Source organism: Carassius auratus, chromosome 26 (assembly GCF_003368295.1).
Source record: "Carassius auratus strain Wakin chromosome 26, ASM336829v1, whole genome shotgun sequence".
In the NCBI taxonomy this organism is placed as follows: domain Eukaryota; kingdom Metazoa; phylum Chordata; class Actinopteri; order Cypriniformes; family Cyprinidae; genus Carassius; species Carassius auratus.
In genome coordinates this window covers 8,406,077-8,426,376 of record NC_039268.1, presented here as the reverse complement: position 1 = coordinate 8,426,376, position 20,300 = coordinate 8,406,077, and the positions used below count along the sequence as shown (strand labels likewise).

Here is a 20,300-nt window from a genome sequence, read left to right as displayed (position 1 = left end):
TGTTGTTATATTATGCACTTTGTCCTTTGTTTTTCCAGGGGTGAATGATACATGAGGTGATCTGACAGCATTGGATTCAATTCTCCACTAACGCCGTCTCTCATCGTATCGCAGGTTAGTCTGCGGTCTGCCTGAACGCGTTCATGTGTTTTAGAGGAGGCATGGCTTTGTAGAGTGATTACGCAGGGAAGGTGGGGATCTTGCTTTCAAAGCTAACTTGCTGTCGCTAGTCTTTCTAAAATGATCTACCCTGCCTTTAATTTGGCTACTTGATTATAATTGTAAATGTGGAGTCCCCTATATTTCAATCCAATGTTGTAATTACAGTGAATAGCTGTACATGTTCAATTGTTTCTGCCAAAAAAGCATTTAGCGTGGTTTGTTTTTTGGGGTTTTTTTTGTTGCACCCGCTAACTTTGGTGGCCCAGTAGTACATTACACAAGCTGCAACACACTGAAAATAGCACAACAGAAAAAAGCCACAAAAAACTAAATTAGCACAACAAAATGGAAACAAGTGGCAACAAAATTAAATTAGCACAACACAACAGAAACAAGTCACAACACAGCAGAAACCAACCACAACACAACAAAATTAGCACAACACAATGGAAAAAATCGGAAATAATCCACAACTATGCAAGTATCAAATTTTCATGTTGCGATTAATTGCTAATGCTTTATGTATACTGTGTTATCATGATATTGAAATTTAGTTTTTTAAAAAGTGGCCATAAAACAGTATAAAAGGTTTAATAACTTTTTTCTTATAACAAAAATAACTGAATATTTAAATACAGTAAAGCAATACAGAAAAAAATTATAAAGTTAAACGTTTTACACAGATTAAAGTGCAAAAGAACTATAAAGACCAACAGGTATCACTTTACAATAAGACCTCATTATTTAACCTTAGTTGATGCATTAAATGATTATTATTATTATTAACATTCACAATGAGCAATAGCTACATTTGCTACAGAAGTTATTAATCTTTGTTGAAATATATGAGACTTAGTTCGTTAGCTCATTAAATAACACACTTGCAACTTTCGATTTTAATCTATTTAAGTTTTAGAAAGTAGCAGCTGCTTTATTTATGGGGATTCCAGGGTAATGTCAGCATTTTATGCATTTTAGCGCCATCTGCTGTCAGAAAGTGAATGTTATTTCATTCAGGTGTCTCTTACGCCTAATGTGCTTCTCATGCATGCTTGTTTACATCAGAGTGCACAGGTGTCTTTCAAGCATGCATACAGTGGTATTGTGCAGTGTTTGAACCATTGATGGGAAAAATATTCTTAAAATGCATCCCAAATTCAGAATAATTTGTAATGTATAATTATTCACAGTATTTAGAAGTGCCCACGATATCATGCATATTCATTAACATGATATATCGCATAATCGAATACCAGCACATGTCTAGCATCAACACAGCAAAATTAGCACAACACAACTGAAACAAGCTGCAAGAGAAACACAATGGAAACAAGCCACAACACAACAAATTAACACAATGGAAACAATCTGCAACAGAAACAAGCCACAACACAACTAAACAGTGTTGTGTTATGGAGATTTCATTGTTTTGTGCAATACTGGACCACTGTGGGGCTCACAATTGTTTGCAAACTTAATATTACAAGGTAAAAAATATATTTACACCATATTTAAAAGACAATATAAGTAATTATAAAGATGTACTTAAGTTCAACTTAAGTGGTTAAAATGTTTTATATGCATGTAATATACACTAAATTTTCATATAATTGCAAGGAACATGCATTTAGGTATTCCAAAACATTGTATTGCCTTTACACTTAAGGATATTCTTTAAGTTTTTATTATTTCTGTTGTGTTCTTTTTAAAAGTATATGACAAACTGTAAGAAAAGTAAAATCACCATGACCTAAACTTTTGCATTCATCCTGGTTTACGCAGGTTAAGTTTGAGTGATAGTCTCAATCGTGAAGCGGCTCAAATTTAGACCAGGTTTCATGCTATTTTATAATAAAAATAGAAAAAGATTTCATTTGAACAACTGTCACCTGTGTCCCTACTTATTCATTCAGATTTCCATGCGAACAATTTTTCATGTGTGTTTTAACATCTTGAGTGAATTATATTGAGTGCTTGAGTCCCCTAAATAAAAGCATGGTTGATCTGTGCAGCATAAGAGCATCTTTGTAAGGATTTTAGCCGAAACATTGAATAAATTGGAACATTTGTGAAAACAGGTGAATAGAGTTTAAAGTCTTTGTTTGGAGAGCTAAAGTGATGCTCTGGGTTTGAATGCTAAAAGTATCGGTTCGAATGTGTTTGCAATGAAGAAAAGCTGTAAGGCGCTTGTGTTATTGACCTGGAATAAAGATACACACAAAACCACTGCCACAAGAAACATTCCTTCGCATGTCTGTCCGGGCTCCAGCAGTTTATGTCCGTGAAAATATTTTCTGTGAACAAAATTGACCAAATGATTCAGCACAGGAGTTCTGAATGTTTGCTCCGGGTCTAATGACCCGGTATTCATCTTTTCTCTACCGCTTGACGAGGTAAAGATCATGTGACCTCCAGAAGGTGTGCAGGTCATAGAAAAAAACACACACACCATCTGGACACAAGTGACATACACCCTCATTACTACAAAATTACACACCACAAGACACACTCAAGTATGCAAAGAGAAGCCTGGGGACTGCAGTACAGAATGGGCCTGTTTTACATTTTTGTTTTTCTGTTCAAGTGGGTTTTAGAGGGAGAGAGAGTTTTTTTGCTCTAATTCTCTGATTTAGTTCTGGTTAGGTCTGAGTAAGCCTCTCTGGGTACTAAAAAGAAAGATAGAGAGACTGTGTCTGTCCATCAGAAAGTGATTGTAATTCTAAGCATTTTACAGCTTCTCTCACAGAGAGATTTCTTGGAAGGAATTCTTGCTGCTTATGAAAGAACAAAAAATGGGGTGAGTGGAAAGAGAAAAGAGAAAGTGAAAAAAGGAGAGAGAGGAGAGGAGGGAGATGTGTGCCAGTGTGTATATGACTCGCTGTCTGGGGGTGAGAGAGAGAGACACACACACACACACACACACACACACAAACACGCACACTTAAATACCAAAGAGAGAAACCCCCTTTCACTAAAACATTCTCTCACACAAACACACATCTCCATTCACAGACGGCACCACTGCTGTACTTCTTATTAGGACTGGACATATTTACACACGTATTAACTGTCTTATTCTGCTCATGGCTTATGGGATGCTTCTGCCGACCTGGAGCAGACATCACTGGAGACTCATCCAGCATTTCCTCCAGATGACCCTTCTGCTCTCCCTCCTGTGCCCACCCACAGAGTCTGTTCCCCGGGACAACGGCTCCAGCAGCAGCCCCGGAGAGGTAAGAACCACAGACCAAGACAAACGATACCAGCTGGCAGTATTAGAATGCATACAAATGACTCTGGCAAACCATGCTTAGCAATATAGCATGTTGTATTGCTATACTTAATTAGAATACATTTAGACATTAGTACAAATATGCATAAATAAGCAATATACTTGTAAAAAATGTTTTGAAAAATTATTTTAAAAAAATCATTCAACATCTGTAGTTTTAGGATCCTATAAATATATATATACACAGACACAAATGTCCAGGTTTACTTTCAGAAAGTTTATTTCCAGACAGTATACACTGCAGCATTTTAATAATAATTTTTTTTTTATGTTTTTTTTTTTTTTAAGTTGAAATTTGTTGCAAATAGAGTAACAAAGTATAGACTACTCATTATAAAACAAGAAATATATTGTACTGGAAAAAAAAGGTTAAGTACAAAAAAGTAATAATAATAATAATATGTAGAAATCTTCATGATCTATAAAAAATATATATCATCCATCATATGATGATATGAAGAAGGCAAAAAAAATGTTTTTTTTTTTTATTTAAAAAAAGGAAATACTATTTATTATGAGTTAGTGGTTAAAAACTAACTGTAAAATATCTAAAATTCTGAATATTTCTTCAATTCTTACCCTATTGAGTCATAATTGTAAGAATGTCCTGTGAGCAGATTGCTCATTCTGAGTCTAGTGTAGTAAACACTGCAGGAAATATTGACGGCTCTTGTAAAGATCAGCTGGGGGATAAACCACTGCAGAACTAACCACTGTGGATGTGTGTGTGTGGGACTCTGAGGTCAGGTTTTGCCGACATTGTCAGGACCAAATGCCCCTACAGGAACAGTGAAACCCGAAATCACATCCATTGTGGGGATCAGCCAAAGGTCCCCATGAGGAAAATGGCTTAATAAACATACTAAATAACCTATTAATAACATTGTTAAAAAAATGGGCAGAAAGGTTTATGTGAGGGTTAGGGGATAGAAAACATCATGACTCAAAATAAAAACAAAAGGAGTTATTGGAAAGTCCCAACCATGATAGAAAAGCAAACACGTTTATGTGTACGCATGTGTGTGTGTGTGTGTGTGTGTTTGTGTGTGTGTTAGGAAGCAGAGTTTTTCCAGTCTGTCTAGTTTGATATTCTTAAAACTGAATCTGTTTCTTATTGTAAGTCTGACAAACTTAGAGACAAGGTGTGTGTGTGTGTGTGTGTTTTCGTAGTCTTAATCAATCCCAGTTCTTAAAGATTTCTTTGAACTAACAATAGAAACAGTTGTTTACGGATTCAAATTTGAATTCGATAGCTGTGAGTTTGAATCATGAAACAATCTGGCCCCTGTCTGACCATAAAGTATGTGTGTGTGTATGTGTGTGTGTGTGTTTCTCATTACAGTGTTACGTGAAGAGGGAGTGATGATGCTGTGAATGAGAAGGGCTTTAGGAAACGGCTTACAATGAATTATTTAAATTATAGTTGTTTCCAATTCTGTGAATCACAACCTCATCGATCAGTTCATGCCTTTCTTTCTTTCTTTCTTCTGTATTTATGGCTTCAGTGTTTACATGTTCATATATACTGAGTGCTGATTTACATAAAACTGTAATGAAATATGAATCAGTGCATATATGCACTAATGTGCTGTCAATCTCGTTTTAATATAAATTATAAATGACTGAAAGCATTGTTTTTAAAATACAGGCATAGATACAGCTGAGTGTGTTTTGAGTGAAAGTGTCCTACTGAAAAGCTACATGTGTTTGCTTTTCGTGATTAACTCTCACCAGATAAGACAGCCAATGTTGATTAATTTTCTGAAATCGAATCATCTTAGCCATGCAATTTTGATTTTAATCTTTATATTAATAAGATCTCAAGCAAACACATCTGCCCAGATAGTCTGATGGTGAAATCCCAGTTTTGGTCCGTGTGGTGAAAGAGTTATTACTCAAGATTGAATCTGCTCTGGAGGTAAAGTCGTGTGTGTGTGTGTGTGTGTTGTTGTTATCCCGCAGGGCTGTGAGGGTTTCCAGGTGGATGTTTGTGGTGTGTGTGCAGGAGATGGGAGCACATGTGAGCTGTTCAGCGGGACACTCTTTCTTTCTGTGCTCTCTGTCGGCTACCACAGGATCCTGGACGTCCCCTCTGGAGCTCAACGAATCAAAATACAGGAAACACAGAAGACCAGGAACTACTTGGGTAATTGAACTGAATTCCTGCTAGCTCTTAATTCTTTTTAATTGACCTCAGGATCATTATCATGGCACGTTCCGCAAAAGTGTACAATTTAGTTTCCCATTAAGCATTCAAGACAACACATGTTTTGTGTTTTGAAAACTCTTAAAAGTTCTGGTAATTTAAACACAAATTTTACTATTTTACCTCAGCCTTTCAAATTGTCAAGCAAATGATTTACACTACTGTTCATAAGTTTGGGATCAGTATGATTTTTGATTGTTTTTGAAAATATGCTCGGCAATTTTTTTTCTAAACAAACAAACAAGAAAACTCTAAACACATAAGATTTTTACAGTGCAAAAGAATAAGTTCTCCAGTCTTCAGTGTCACATGATCATTCAGAAATCATTTTAATATGCTGATTTAGGGCTCAAGAAACATGACTTAAACAGCTGCTTAATATTTTTTGTCTTTGACTTTTTGATGAATATAAAATGTAAAAAGAACTGCATTTATGTAAAATAGATCTTTTGTAACATTAGAAATGTCTTAGAAATTAAATGCATCCTTGCAGAGTAACAGTTTCAATAAAAAAAAAATACCAAACTCAAATTTTTGATCGGTAGTGTGCCTAATTGGAAATTTTGTCAATAATTGGAACTCACCATTTGGTTCCTGTTCAACTTAATCGCAGCTAAATCAGTCATCTCTGTTAAACAAACAATCTGAGTTTGTTTATTGGTGGAATTATTATTATTATTATTATTTTTACAAATACATATCACAAAAAAACAGCTCCTAAAATATTTAGTTTCATCCCGAATGTTAAGCACCTCCTATCTCTTTCTTATTTTAAGGAAAGAAACATGTAGTAGCTGATTTTACATGTATACATGGTTTCTAGCTGGTCCAAGCTGGTAGACCACTTTGGACTCTTCCAGACAGCAGCTGGTGTGGCCTGGTTTAGTGGTTTTCCAGCAGTGTTGATATGTGCTGTGGAACCAGGTGTCCTCCTTCCATACATCCTCTTTATTTTCCCCTCTTGGTTTCTTCAAGCTCTCAGGACAGCGGCTGGTGACTCAGTGATAAATGGTGACTGGGTGATCGACAGGCCAGGACAGTTCTACGCTGCGGGTACTCAGCTCACTTACAAAAGGCCCAACGAGATACGCAGCAGAGCGGGAGAATCCATCACTGCTCCTGGCCCAACCAATCAGGAGCTGCATCTCTTTGTGAGAGACCACTAAGAAAATCAAATATACTGTGATAATATATGAAGGAATTTTTTTTTTTTTTAATTAAGCATTGCAATGTTTTGTGTTTAAGGTTTAAATGAAATATCCTTAACTTAAGGTATAATATCCTGGCAGGAAACATGTGTGTGATGTATTGTTGTAGAAAGTTATGAGGTATATACAGTATTTTTATGATGACTTGAGCTTATGATTAAGTTCGTATGAATACTAAGACTGCGGATTTTCAGCTTTACACTCCATATTTTGCAGGTTATTTATCAGCAACCCAATCCAGCAGTGTATTATGAGTACATTCTACCTAAAGACACCGTTACTGACAATGATTCAGATGCATATTCTTACTCTAGTGTTCTACCTCTGGGTAAGTATTTTCAGTAAGTAATTTCATCAACATTTACTCACCCTTCAGTTCCAAACCTGTATGATTTTCTTCTGCTGAACACCAAAGGAAAGTATTTTGAAGAATGTTCAGTTGATGGTAGCCATTGACTTCCATAATATGGAAAACGAAAACTATGAAAATCAGTGGGAAGCAGAAACTGTTGACCTTCAAATGTCCAAAAAGTTCTGAGTTGATTTTTCTTTAGAGAAATGAATACGTTTATTCAGCAAGGACACATTTAATTCATCAAAAGTGACTATTGCATTGTTGCATTGTTAAATCTGTGTCAAATCAATTATTCTGTTCTCATGAATTTTCTATTCACCCATGAATTCTGGCGGGAAAAAAAACACACAATACAACAAAAACAAATAAATCCCACACACTATCAGTACTTTCAAAAAAATCAAAAAATGATTTTATTGTAAGCAACTTTTCAGTCCCATGACCTTCATCAGACATAAACAAACAAACTCTTACAACACAATGCAATTTAATCAACACATGACCAAACACTGTGATGCAGAAACATCATCATCACAAATTACAAACATAATTCATCTTTACAGAATTTTATTTATAGTAGATAGAAAACACAGAACATTTTTATATCATAATTTTATAACATCAAATTGATCAATGACACTGATAATAATAATAATAATAATAATAATAATAATAATATAATTATTTATGAAGGATCATGTGACTCTGAAGAAGACTGAATGCTAGCAAATATGAGAGCAGATATGTGGGCTATATTAAAATCATTTACCTTTTTACCTCACACATGTTCTAAAATCTAAAGCAACTGTCCCCATACCTCTCTCTGTGTCTTTCTCATCCTACAGTAGAGAGTCATGGAATATTTCCTGATCCTGGCAATAGTGACAGTGAAAATTCATTGAGCAGCTCTCATCCCAACCAAGTTCCATCGGACCCTATAACCCCTGAACCAGTTCCTCTCTACAGCTGGCTTGCCATTACAACAACACCCTGCAGTGTCACCTGTGGAACGGGTAGAAATGAGTTGTTCATCGTTACACTGTTTATTCAAGTCTTACATTATTGTCTGTTTGTGGTTATTTCTTCCTGTTTCATTTGGTCTGGGTAAACTGAGCGGTCTGTTAAAAGATTCCTAGAATATCCCAGATATTCTAATAAATGGTGTTCTGTTTTATAAAATAGTGACACGTAACATTCATGCATTCCTGAGGTTTGAAAATGTCCTCACTGTTTAAATTCTAAATCAGATCCAGAGTAACCGTGTCTGCAAATAAAACTAAAACAGATTGGTATTCTCCCAGCAGCAGACACTGTACTTGTAAGACATCACAATGACAACATTATGTCTTCCTGTCTGATGTGTGTGTGTGTGTGTGTGTGTGTGTGTATTAGGCAGTCGTCAGGTTCTTTTTGGCTGTGTGGAAAGAGCCACTCACACTACTGTACCAGGGGACCTCTGTAGCATCACCAGTCATCCTGGCCCTCAGGTAGAAGAGTGTCAATCACAGCCTTGCCCGGCCTTGTGAGTGAACACACACAATCTTTACCAGCAGACACCAAACTCTAAAAACACTTAGAAAAACAATCAAAACAGTACTTGAGTTAGTTCAAGAGACAGGGTACAGAAAAGGGTTTTTGTATTGTGTTGGTATGTTAACTTCAGTTCAAGGTCAAGTATATCAATGTACTAGTATTATACTTGTAAGTGTATTTTCTTTTCTTTTTCTTTTTTTCAGTAGGCCTCTTTTTTTTTTTTGTCTAAATTCAGCCACATTTTAGTTTATATAGTTTTTTGTGTGTTGCAACTATACTGTGAACTACAGTATGCTACAAGGGAACATAAAGGGTTGTAAATAAACCACTTGTTTAGTAGTTTTTATACTGCAAGTGAACTTCACATCATACTTGTAGTTAGCTATTTTTATTAAATTTAGTTTCAAACTCCGTCCATGTACATTTAACTCTTTTTTTTACTCTATTCTACCCCCAAAACTGACTTGTAACTGTAAATTTTAAATGTGTAATTTATAAGCTAATGCAAATGCTTGAGTAACATATGCTCTAATGAAAAAACAAAACACTTAAGTATTCTTTTAAAAGTTGTACTTATTTCAGAAATCAAACACTTTAAAAGAACATAGTAAGTGAGAACTCGATGTAATTACAATTAAATTAAAATGTATTGTTAAAAATTCTTTTAAATGCAATTAAGTCAACTGTTCTCTGGCTAGGTCTTTGAAATATAGTTAAACAGTACTGTTAAATGTACTAATAAGCATTTATGATAAACTAAAATTATACTTGATTGCCATTTGTATTGAAATTTTTATGTCATGTATGTAAAACATTTAGCATTTTTTAATGAAGGAGAAGCATTTAAATACATTTTATATCAAGTAACACTGCAGTTAAATTATTTTACAGGCACTATTAAAACTTTTTTAATACAAAGTGCAATTGTCTGTAAGCCAGGTATAACTCTGTATAACTCTTCATTAAAAATACATTGAAAGTATATTTTCTTATTTTTAGTTTACAAATATGCCAATGCGACACTTGAGGAAACATTTTGTAAGGGCAGATTTGAACATAACACATAAAACACATCTTAAAACATCGAAAAACTGTCCATGTGGTTCATTTCCAAATGGTGCAAAAAAGAAGCACATGTGACTGAAACCAAGCAGTTGTCCTTTAATCGGTTTGTGTGTGTGTGTTTGTAGCTGGGACGTTGGGGAGTGGTCAGAGTGCAGTAAGACCTGTGGTCCAGGGTTTCAGTATCGTCAGGTGATTTGCCAGCAGGAGCAAGGACAGCATGGCAATAGCACAGTGATTGTGGCGAGCAGCCTCTGCGATAACACAGACGTGCCGGAGACGACCTCCGTGTGCCAGCTCAAGATCTGCAGCGAGTGGCAGATCCGCTCCGAGTGGACAGAGGTTTGGGAATGTGTCTGAGTGTGTAGGGGACATTGGGGTAAAATGGAATTAATATTCATAATTATTTTTCATGAAATCTTGATGACCTGAAATAAATAGAAACTATCTAAAACAATGGAGGTATAAAATTTGTACAAATAATACTTAATAAAGCTAAATAAGAACAAATCATCCTTTACATAAACTATTCACACTACCTGCTGTGAAAAATAGTAATTAACAAAAACAAACTTACAAAATTGACTCTCTCTCTCTCTCTCTATATATATATATATATATTATTTATATAGACATGAAGTTTTATATATACAATGTAAAAGTTAAATATTTCAGTGAAATATTTCTTGGGGTCACTTTATGATATGATAATGACTTTATGAATTATTCAGTTTCCTAAGTAATCATAAATACAGATGTTGGCTCGTCTTACTTCAATCTCTCCTTACACTACCATTCAAATTTTTGGGGTCAGTACGTTTTAAAAAAAATATATATATTAATACTTTTTTCATGCATGTATTAAATTAATCAAAGGGGATGATAAAACCTGTCCTGTCTATAAATCAAAAAATACTAATGTATCAGTTTCCACGAAAATATTAAACAACCCAACTAAAATTGATAGTGATAAGAAATGTATCTTGAGCAGCAAATCAGTATATTAGAATAATTTCTGACGGATCATGTGACACAATAATGGCTGCTGAAAATTCAGCTTTGTCATTACAGGAGAAATTTAGTTTAAATACCTTCCAACATTTTAAATTGTAATTTTTCACAATAATAATATTTATATTGTAATATTTTTACAGTATTTTCGATCAAATAAATGCAGACTAGGTCAGCGTAAGACACTTCAAAAAATATATATTAAAACATTTTACTAACCCTAAGTTTTGGAATGGTAGTACATACGTGGAAAAGCTATAAAAACGAATTATATTTGTTTATGACACAATATACAATATATTATGGCTACATATTCACCAGAGGATGGTCTATGGAGCTCAACAGCCATCAATATATACTGCTCAGAGAAAACACTGGTTATAGATAAACCTCTCTCTCTCTCTCTCTCTCTCTCTCTCTCTCTCTCTCTCTCTCTCTCTCTCTCTCTCTCTCAGTGCTCGGTGCCATGTGGAGTTGGTCAGCGTAAAAGAGAAGTTGTGTGTGTGGATAACCTGGGTGACATTGTTGCCGATGAGGAATGCAATATGGCCCTTCGCCCACAGGACCTGCAGAATTGTGACAAAGGAGTGTGTGCCAGCAGCTGGTTCTACTCTCTCTGGAGTGACAGGGTGAGAAATCTGTGCGTTTTTCACTGCTATTTTGCAGCCATACTTCTAAAACAGTTGGTTATGTCTCTCTGCAGTGCTCTGCAGACTGTGCGGAAGGAAGTCGCAGCCGGTCGGTGGTGTGTATGATGAGTCAGACCAACTCATTGCCTTTGGACAACTGTGATGATGAGGATAAACCTGACGAGCTCATGCCGTGTGACCTGGGACCCTGCACACAGCGACTGGAATGGTACACAGGATCGTGGGGACAGGTACATGAACAAACATACATACCGGTATATGCATTTTTTTACCTACTGTAGTTTGATAATGGCCTTTTAAAAATTGCTTGTAAATCTCTCAATTATGTTATAGTATCCCCAAACATCATATTCAATTTTTTTGTTTTTATATTTCTTTTTGGAACTGAATGGTCGTAGGCCTCAGTTATCTGAGCTTACGCACTTCAGATTTTGAGTGAAGAAAGCATTATTGGTGGATAATTTGGGGAATGTTCTCTGAAAAAGAGACATAAGGCCTATGATCAGTAAGTTCCGAAAATACTGTAAATAAAAACAAGAAAACAAGCTGAAAGGTTTGGTAATACTATAGCATAAAGCTGATTTAGGCTGGGCATGTTTGACCCCGAACACCACAGGTTTAACAAGCTGAGGAAAAAAGGGGGGAAGTTGTCATACCCTGAGTAAACAAAGTCAGTTACTAGCATTAGGCTAAAATTAGCAAATTAACTAGCATTTTGGGGGAAAAAAGAAAATGAGTGGATCACAACATGAGGTTAATTGTGTTTCACAGTGTTCATCTGAATGTGGTAATGGTACCCAGAGTCGAGGTGTGGTCTGTGTTGTCCAAAACAGTGGCCAATTAGAAGTCACCTCAGAAGACCGTTGCTCTCATCTGCCTCGTCCTCCGAGTGCACAGACCTGCTTTTTGAAGAGTTGTGGATCACAGTGGTACATGACGGAGTGGAGCTCAGTAAGGTTTTCTCACACACAGTGTAAATTCAAGTCCAGTCATTTTAACTGACTTACTTAACGAGAATGTTTCTAACTGCCTCAGTGTTCTCGTTCTTGTGACGGAGGCTTTCGGGTGAGAGAGGTACGCTGTTTGCAAGATGATCTGACCACCAGCCATGACTGTGACCCTGCTCTTGAACCAGCAAACAAGGAGAACTGTAACACACACACCTGCGTGCCACTGATTGGTATGATTTTCTTTCTTTTTTACAGTGCACCCTTCTAAGAAATGATCATTCTGTCATCTACTGTACTTATGTTAAACCACAATAGGGCTGGGTGTCAATACAAATTTCCCATTTTGAATCTTATTCACAAGCTCTTGATCTGATTCAATTAAAAAAAAAAAAAAGTAGATATTTCTCTTTTTTTCATTTGTTTACATATACTTATTATAGAAATAATTAGTTCTCTCTACTTATGCTGTGACTTGCTGTATTATGGCCAGTCTTTTATAAATCAAATCAAATCTTGTTATTGTTAACTAAAACCAATAAAACAAAAACCTTTTCAGTAACTGAAATAAAGCTGAAATAAAATAAAATATCAGATGAAAACCAAACATTTTAATGGAAATAAGAAATTTTGTCTTGGCAAATATCCAAATTTGTTTAAATGTGTTTGAAGTATTGCTTAAGTTGAAACAGACCTATGTGAAATCTATGTGACCCTGGTCTACAAAACTAGACAGAAGGGTTTAAAAAATAAAGATAAAACAATCAAACGAACAAAAACATATAGGTTAGGATAATATGACGATGAGAGATGATATTATTACTTTTTGGGTGAACTGTACCTTTAAGATCTCCCTCTATTTGTGTGTCTCTCTATAGATGAGTCCTGCAGGGATATGTACTATAACTGTGTGGTGGTAGTCCAGAGCCGTTTGTGTGTGTACTCATACTATCGCACCACATGTTGTGCATCATGCTCTCGGGTCACTCAGAGAGACACGCTGCACAGAATCAGGTGATCTGGTCCTTCTCCTTTCCTGAATGATGATGTCCTTGTCTCATCATGACATCATCCCCAACTCGTTTCAGCTGGATCTGACCCTGCAATGACATCACTGTTCATCTCCACCACTGAGCAAAGACTTATAGATGTTCACTGCCCATCTTTTTTTAAACACAAAATGACAATGCTCCATGAGCAAATGAATATTTATTGCAAATAAAAACAACCAAGCCTCTTTTTATTCATTTATCATATTGAGTTAATGTCTAAAAATGAATAAAAAATTAATCTTCACATTTAAATGGCAATTTAAATGTCTAAAAGTATACATCTAAAGATTCTAAATGAACTCTTTACACAATAAATCATAAGTATTTAACTAAATATTAAATCTAAAAGTTTGTTTCACTGGTATTGAGGGGTGATCCTATTTTCTTTTTTTCAGAAGTATATGTAATGTTAATCAATTATTTTTTTTTTTGATGTGTCCCGTTCAAAAGGCCATTTCAGTAAGGGCACAACAGACATGTCTGCCAATTAATACATGTGTTAGAATGACCCACTCTCACTGACCTGAGATTACAAAAATGACACAAAACCTGAAGGTGAAGGTGCGCTCTCAAATGTAGAAAAGGCACGTCACTTCACTGAGACAGTTTCACAATGCTGTATACATACAGTGGTGAATAGGAAAAGAATGAACCCATATTTCTTTGTTAGATGAGAAAGTCTGTTATTAATGAAGTTGTTATTGTTATGTTGTTAATAATAGTACCTCATTAATAAAAATATGGAATTTATGGGAAAACATAGATAGATTAGATAGATAGATAGATAGATAGGTATAATTAGATTTAATTTCTATTTGTTTGCATATGTAAATAGTTTTCATGTTCAGACATATGTACGGTCACACAGAAGCATATCAGAAATAAAAAGCATGTTTGGACTTTCATGATACAAATTGTTTCAAAGCAACTTGGCAGAGATATTAAAAACTATACTTTCTTGGGATTCAGCTGGGGAAACCCACCTCTCCAGCTTTTCTCAGATTTAAATTTATACAGCCACAATAATATAATCAGCCCTGTGCTGCATGTCTGCTCAGTAATAGACCGCTGCTTCCCTCTAGTGGAGGAGACAAGACACTTTTAAATCAAGTGTTTCTTGTGCTACATTTGATTATACATACAGATATTATAATAATATATTATTTAATAGTTTTAATGTGATTCTATGAATCGGAAAAGTAACAGAATCAGTTTTCCATCCATTTAACTTGTCGCAATAATCTGTAATTTTGACTGTTTATGGTTTTTCAGTATCAAAATGAAAACTAAATTAAAGTGGTTGAAAAGGTAATGACATTTGGCAACACTTATTTTACTTATATTTGCAAATGTTTTATTTAAAGCAACAGCTAAATTTAAAATTTAAGATCTCTTTTAGTAGGTTGAAATCTTTAAACTGTATCAAACTACATCAAATCCATATGAGGATCTTGAAAGGGGTCAAGGGTTTCAACAATCAAGGCAATACATATGCAATATTTCTCAGCATTAAACGTATACAGGATGATTTAAAATGTATTAGATGTTTAATACACACACACACACACACACACACACACACACACACACACACACACACGCACGCACACACAAATACACACACAATTCCTGTGCACAGATTCTTTTGTAAAATTTCTATTTTTAATTCACTTAGGATAACAAGTATTGCGATTCTAAATTAATCCATCTATGTATATAAAATCGAAATACATTTAACACACTTGTAATATCCTAAGTCATATAATCAAAAATAATTTATAGAAATAAGTCACCTTTGAACACTTAGAAAATACAGTTTGCTAGGAAACAGAATTTAAGAACATGTTTAAGACTTTTGGGTTATCATTCACACTCGGTCACTGCCTGGAGCAGAAGCTCATCAGGTACCTCTTCAGTGGCCCTTTCTACTTCCTGCAGAGCTTCCAGATAAGCAGGGTCATCAGACCACTCTCCCCAATCCTCAGCCTGAGGAGCCAAGGAGGACCCTGGTGAATCAGTCCTGGGTACAGAGCTCTGTGAAAGCTCAATGTTCCCCAGCTCATCTGTTAAATATGCCTGATCTTCTTCATCCTAATGTAAAGAAAGTTGAAAAGTCAACACACAAATATGCATACAAACTAATGTATGGTTCTGTAAATTACAGATGTCTCCATCCTGGCTGACCTCCATCAGCAGGTGACTCATGCAGACCTCTTGAGGCAGAGGGAAGCCTGTAAAAACATAGAAATGCCATAATAGTACAATCTAACTCACTCATATGTTTTATCATTCTCTACAAATGTCCCATATCTAGCCACATCGTGTTATTTTAGCATCATTTATATACTATGATAGCATTTATTATTACTTGAATTGACTTTTATGTTTTAGTTTTCTTTTGTAATTTTTATTCTATTTTTTTTATATCCGTTTTAGTAATTTTACTACTTCAACCTGAATGTATTTGAGTTAGTTGCTAAGACAATATATTCATATTTTATTTCAGCTTTAGAGAAAATGATGATAATATGTTTTGTTAACAATAACATCACTTAATATTATCAGGTTCTTATCTAGAAGCAATATCATCTATAGCAACCCAACCGTCACCTCCGGTGGCAGAACAAGCTATAGTAGTAAAGCTGTATAGTAGCTAGAAAGTAAAGGGTTTTAAGTGGTGCTATGTAATGTATTCTTCTGTGGAGCCTACTGGAGGATCTGTAGTTCTGTGTCCTGCACTCAGGGTCATGACATTTTTGATACCACACTTCTTCTTTGAGATCCACCACAATTCTGTCAAAAAGAAGAATAAAGAGCATCCGTAATTGTCACAGACCGCCAAGCAAACAATGTGAAGTAATGCAAATCACAGCAGTCCAGACTCACATGATGTTATTGCTCTTGTGAAAGCGATTCACGTTGTGGCACCAGCGGAATTTCTCAATATCATAAACCAACAGCTGTTCAGATGCAAAGTAGTTCCATCGCCGGATGCCTGTTTGGGTTAAATGTGACATTCAGTTAACAAAGCTTTCAGCTGAAGTTATTCCTTTTGTGAAAAAGTACTTTGAGTTACATTAGGGACAAACACGCTTCTTTCATGTGAAAGAAACTGAGGTGCAATGAAAGCATCTCTTACTTCCTTGAATGCCATCCTTGCACACAAGTGTCAGCACAAATTCATCCACTTCTTTAAAAGGAGACGGCTTCTGTTCACCCAACAGATCTACAGAATATGGAGAGGACAAAGGGAAAAGTGTCTACCTGTAGTTAACTTACAATGCTGTGCACAGTAAAGCAAGACATTCATGCGGGGTAAATGCAGTAACTGCATATTTTAAGTGAACCACATTGAGTTAATTTGCTCACAAATCCTATTCTTAGAATCCACTGATAGCACTTAGAGATGTTCGATTGTATTTCTCATTACCAGATCTGTGTGACTCTATCGGAAGGGTTGAACACTGAGATCCTGCTGTACTCTTCTGTGGCATCTCAGAAGTCAAAATTCTCTGTCCCGTGAAACTAATGCAAAACAGATATGTGTGTTAGTGTGTGTAAAATTCGGTATTCTAAAACAAAGATACAATCACAAAAAAGCTGGCCCACCATAGTGTGGACAACACGTTTACACCAAGGTGTAAAGATGCATACAAATAACCTGATATTGGTGATTAAGGAAGCTAAAAAGATGCATTCTTCTTTTGTGGTGTGCTTCGAGGGCTTTGGGATGAACTGGTTGTCTTCTGCCACAGAAAAGGCTGCATTCTTTCCCAGTTTGGAGGACTTGTAGAGACGGAAGTTTCTGTTCTTGGTGTAGACTCCTTCAAAAGAGGAAAGAATATATATAAACTACATTCTGATAATATAATTTTAATAAAGTGTCATTAAGTGTAATTAAAGAGAGTACACTTTCATGGCAATGTTTTTAAACAGATAAGTACACTATAATAATAATGTAAAATTAAATTCAAATTGTATTTTAATGTTTATTTTAAATCATGTTTTAATAAAACCATGATTTTTGTCTTGATTTACAGAAATGCACTGACTTTGATGTGTTTAGTAATATATTAAGCACACATAAAGTACTTGGTTATAATTTTAACTGTTGTGTTATTCAAAATTACATTTTAAGTAAATATATTTTAAATGTCCTAAATTGCATGTTCATCGTTACAAAGGTAAATAACATTACAAATATGTTTAAATACATAACATAAAATGACATTAAGGTATATTAAATGTACTTTAACCATTTTTCAAAGATAATATGAAAAGTAGTCACGCACCTATTTGCATTTTATATAAATGTACACTTAAAAATGTATTTTAAATGAATAAAAACAGCATTTTCATTTAATTGTAAATAACATGCAATTAAATGTCAGAAAACATTACATACTGTTCACACTTAACTTTTAAAATATAATTTTTATGTAATAAGTAGTCTTATTCATTTAATAAACAGCAAATTTCTAGTCCTTCAAAGTCAATTGTGTCACTGAAACAGTACATTTTTCAAGACTTTGTAGTCTAAAAAACAACTTATTAATTCTTACCGAGGTCAACAAAAAGTTGTTCTTGTCCATTTTTACCCTTCACTATAAGAAAGTCAAGATCCTTCTCTTCATACTTTATTCTCTTGGCCTGAGAACCATCCACATCATCTCCGTTCTCTCTTGGACAAACTTCTGTTGAAGCTGCCTCTGGTTTGCTTTAATCAAACCAAGATGATATTATATCAGAAACAGAAGGATGTATAAATATAGAACACTGTAAAAATATAAAAGATGAGTTTGTGGGGAACAGATTCAGTTCTAAGTTCTGAGTTTGGTCACAGCTTCCAATATTTGTCTTCTCACCATTTTTGAAGGCTTTTTAGAGCAGGATGCAGGATACCGTGAATAAATCGCCCTGTGAACATGCACAAATACACATCACTATCGCAGACTGCAACAAATATATCTGCATCAACCGCCATGTTATCACTCTTACTGAAATGACAATGACTCACCTACATGAGAGTTGTCTTTGAATGCAACACTGGGAAGCATGAAGATAAGATGGCGACTAAACTTCTCAGAGGTGCTGGAGTCTAGATTAAGGACATCTTTTGCAGAGCATCGTAGACCATAAACCTCCTCTAGCTTCTCACACACATACTGTTTTTGTATATGAAAGAAAGTAGTTTTTGATGTCCACTTACTACAAGCCTTTTATATTCCTGAAAATCAGCTATTTTTTTTGTATAACACACTATTCAAAAGTTTGGGGTCAGTAAGTTTTAGTTTTTTTTTTTATAAGGCTGCATTTATTTGGTTTAAAAGACACTGTAAACAATAATATTGTGAATTATTATTACAATTTAAAGTAAAAAAAAAAATGAATTTATTCAATCTTCAGTGTCACGTCATTCTTCAGAAATCATCCTAATATGCTGAATTGGTGCTCAGTAAAAATTAAATCATAAATGTTGAAAGCAGTTGTGCCGCTTAATATTTTTTGTGGAAACAATTACACATATTTAATGAGATATATTTTGAACTTGATATTTAACAGAAAATCTTGAATAAAAATGCTGAAAATAATCTGAAATCAAAATCTTGTGTAACATTATAAATGTCTTTGTTGGAATATTTGTTCACTTCAATATAATTCAAAATAATTTCTTAAAAAAAAAAAAAAATCTTCCTGACCCCAAACATTTGAAGAGTAGCGTATACTTACCTGGATTAGTTTTGACACCATCATCTTGCCGTCCAGGTGTGTGTTGAAGGCTTTGTCGAACTCTAAGTCAAAGTAAAGTTTGCAGACGGCTCCTTCCAGAATGACCTCATAGCAGTGCATCAGAGACTGTCTGTGAGTGCTGAAGAGACAAAGATCTCTCATTCACATGCAGCAGTGCCTCTAAGTGCATGTACATTTAATTAAAAGAGACCGATTACAGTTGTATAAAATTCCTTATCTGTAGCAGATTACTTTCTTTCAGTATCTTTCCTAAAACTGATTTATACATACGGTATCATCATGTGTCGCAGGTACCTGTAATAATGCCAAAGTTCACTGTAACTGGTCACTAGGAAAATCCTCTGTCCAGCATCACTGCCTTCCTTCTCCAGTGAGAATAAATGCACGTCCTGTTAAAGATATATTACGAGCCAAACACTTTAAAAATAGCACAGTTATACCTCATTTAAACAGATATGCAGCAGCTTCTGTCTAGACCTGTTTCATGTGCTGAGTGAAGGCGATGGCTGCGTTCTGCCGTGGGAAGAGTCTCCAGACGGAGGAGGGCTGCCATGGCTGGGACAGACGGGGCTTGTATGGACAGCTCAGAGGAGAAGACTGAAAAGATGAGGCTCTCTGCTCCACAGACTTCAGCCTGTCCTGCCATTTTGGTCGTCCTTGCCTCAAAACACTCATTCATGCTCTGTGGTGTGATCAGCAGGGAACAGTAAAGAGCTCAGGGGACTGAAGCCACCTGTGAGTGAATAGACTGGTTATAACATACACAATGTATTCTATGATATTTATATATTGAGCCCCTGTACAAAGAGTACATTTAAATAATGAATCATACACCTAGTTTGGTCGCTTACTTGAATTCTTCCTTGTGTAGTCCTAAAAAAAAGTTGTTAATTTGTTTTGATACATTAACAGTCTGAAGCGTTTCCTCTATCGGGGCATTATTCTGTGTTTGTTTTGAGAAACGCGCGTAAATGCGTCATAGAAACGAAGCGATGCGCATGCGCTGGATTTACCGAGCGCGAAACGGAACTGCTTTGAGTCATGAATATTAATAAATCGACACCCGCCCTC

The 20,300-nt window shown here is 35.3% G+C and overlaps 2 protein-coding genes across 2 annotated transcripts; one reads left to right on the top strand and one right to left on the bottom strand.

Moving 5' to 3' along the window:
- Window positions 1-3,084: 3,084 nt before the first annotated feature.
- Window positions 3,085-13,663, top strand: adamtsl7 (ADAMTS-like 7). The gene is made up of 12 exons (XM_026204033.1): window positions 3,085-3,395; window positions 5,417-5,600; window positions 6,636-6,811; window positions 7,085-7,196; window positions 8,069-8,236; window positions 8,616-8,745; window positions 9,947-10,160; window positions 11,285-11,458; window positions 11,533-11,709; window positions 12,251-12,430; window positions 12,515-12,659; window positions 13,305-13,663. Exons 1-12 carry the CDS (start codon window positions 3,246-3,248, stop codon window positions 13,442-13,444), a joined length of 1,950 nt encoding a protein of 649 aa, XP_026059818.1. The 5' UTR covers window positions 3,085-3,245; the 3' UTR covers window positions 13,445-13,663.
- A 144-nt stretch (window positions 13,664-13,807) lies between these two features.
- Window positions 13,808-20,237, bottom strand: primpol (primase and polymerase (DNA-directed)). The gene is made up of 14 exons (XM_026204034.1): window positions 20,081-20,237; window positions 19,707-19,962; window positions 19,524-19,618; window positions 19,209-19,347; window positions 18,496-18,643; window positions 18,344-18,395; window positions 18,041-18,195; window positions 17,140-17,302; window positions 16,909-17,003; window positions 16,618-16,704; window positions 16,365-16,473; window positions 16,189-16,271; window positions 15,663-15,709; window positions 13,808-15,569 (listed from the first exon to the last, which is right to left on the bottom strand). The coding sequence occupies exons 2-14, from the start codon at window positions 19,902-19,904 to the stop codon at window positions 15,342-15,344; spliced, it is 1,599 nt and encodes a 532-aa protein (XP_026059819.1). The 5' UTR covers window positions 19,905-19,962; window positions 20,081-20,237; the 3' UTR covers window positions 13,808-15,341.
- Between the last annotated feature and the right edge of the window lie 63 nt (window positions 20,238-20,300).

What these genes read in the sequence shown, in the direction of transcription:
- adamtsl7 (XM_026204033.1), top strand. Translation starts at nt 3,246, where the DNA reads ATGGCTTATGGGATGCTTCTGCCGACCTGGAGCAGACATCACTGGAGA. An exon ending in ACACAGGATCGTGGGGACAG is followed by an intron (nt 11,710 to 12,250) that starts GTACATGAACAA and finishes TGTGTTTCACAG; the next exon opens with TGTTCATCTGAATGTGGTAA. An exon ending in CACCTGCGTGCCACTGATTG is followed by an intron (nt 12,660 to 13,304) that starts GTATGATTTTCT and finishes GTCTCTCTATAG; the next exon opens with ATGAGTCCTGCAGGGATATG.
- primpol (XM_026204034.1), bottom strand. Translation starts at nt 19,904, where the DNA reads ATGAGTGTTTTGAGGCAAGGACGACCAAAATGGCAGGACAGGCTGAAG. An exon ending in TCCTTAATCACCAATATCAG is followed by an intron (nt 17,004 to 17,139) that starts GTTATTTGTATG and finishes GTTTTGCATTAG; the next exon opens with TTTCACGGGACAGAGAATTT. An exon ending in TGAGTCACCTGCTGATGGAG is followed by an intron (nt 15,570 to 15,662) that starts GTCAGCCAGGAT and finishes TCTTTACATTAG; the next exon opens with GATGAAGAAGATCAGGCATA.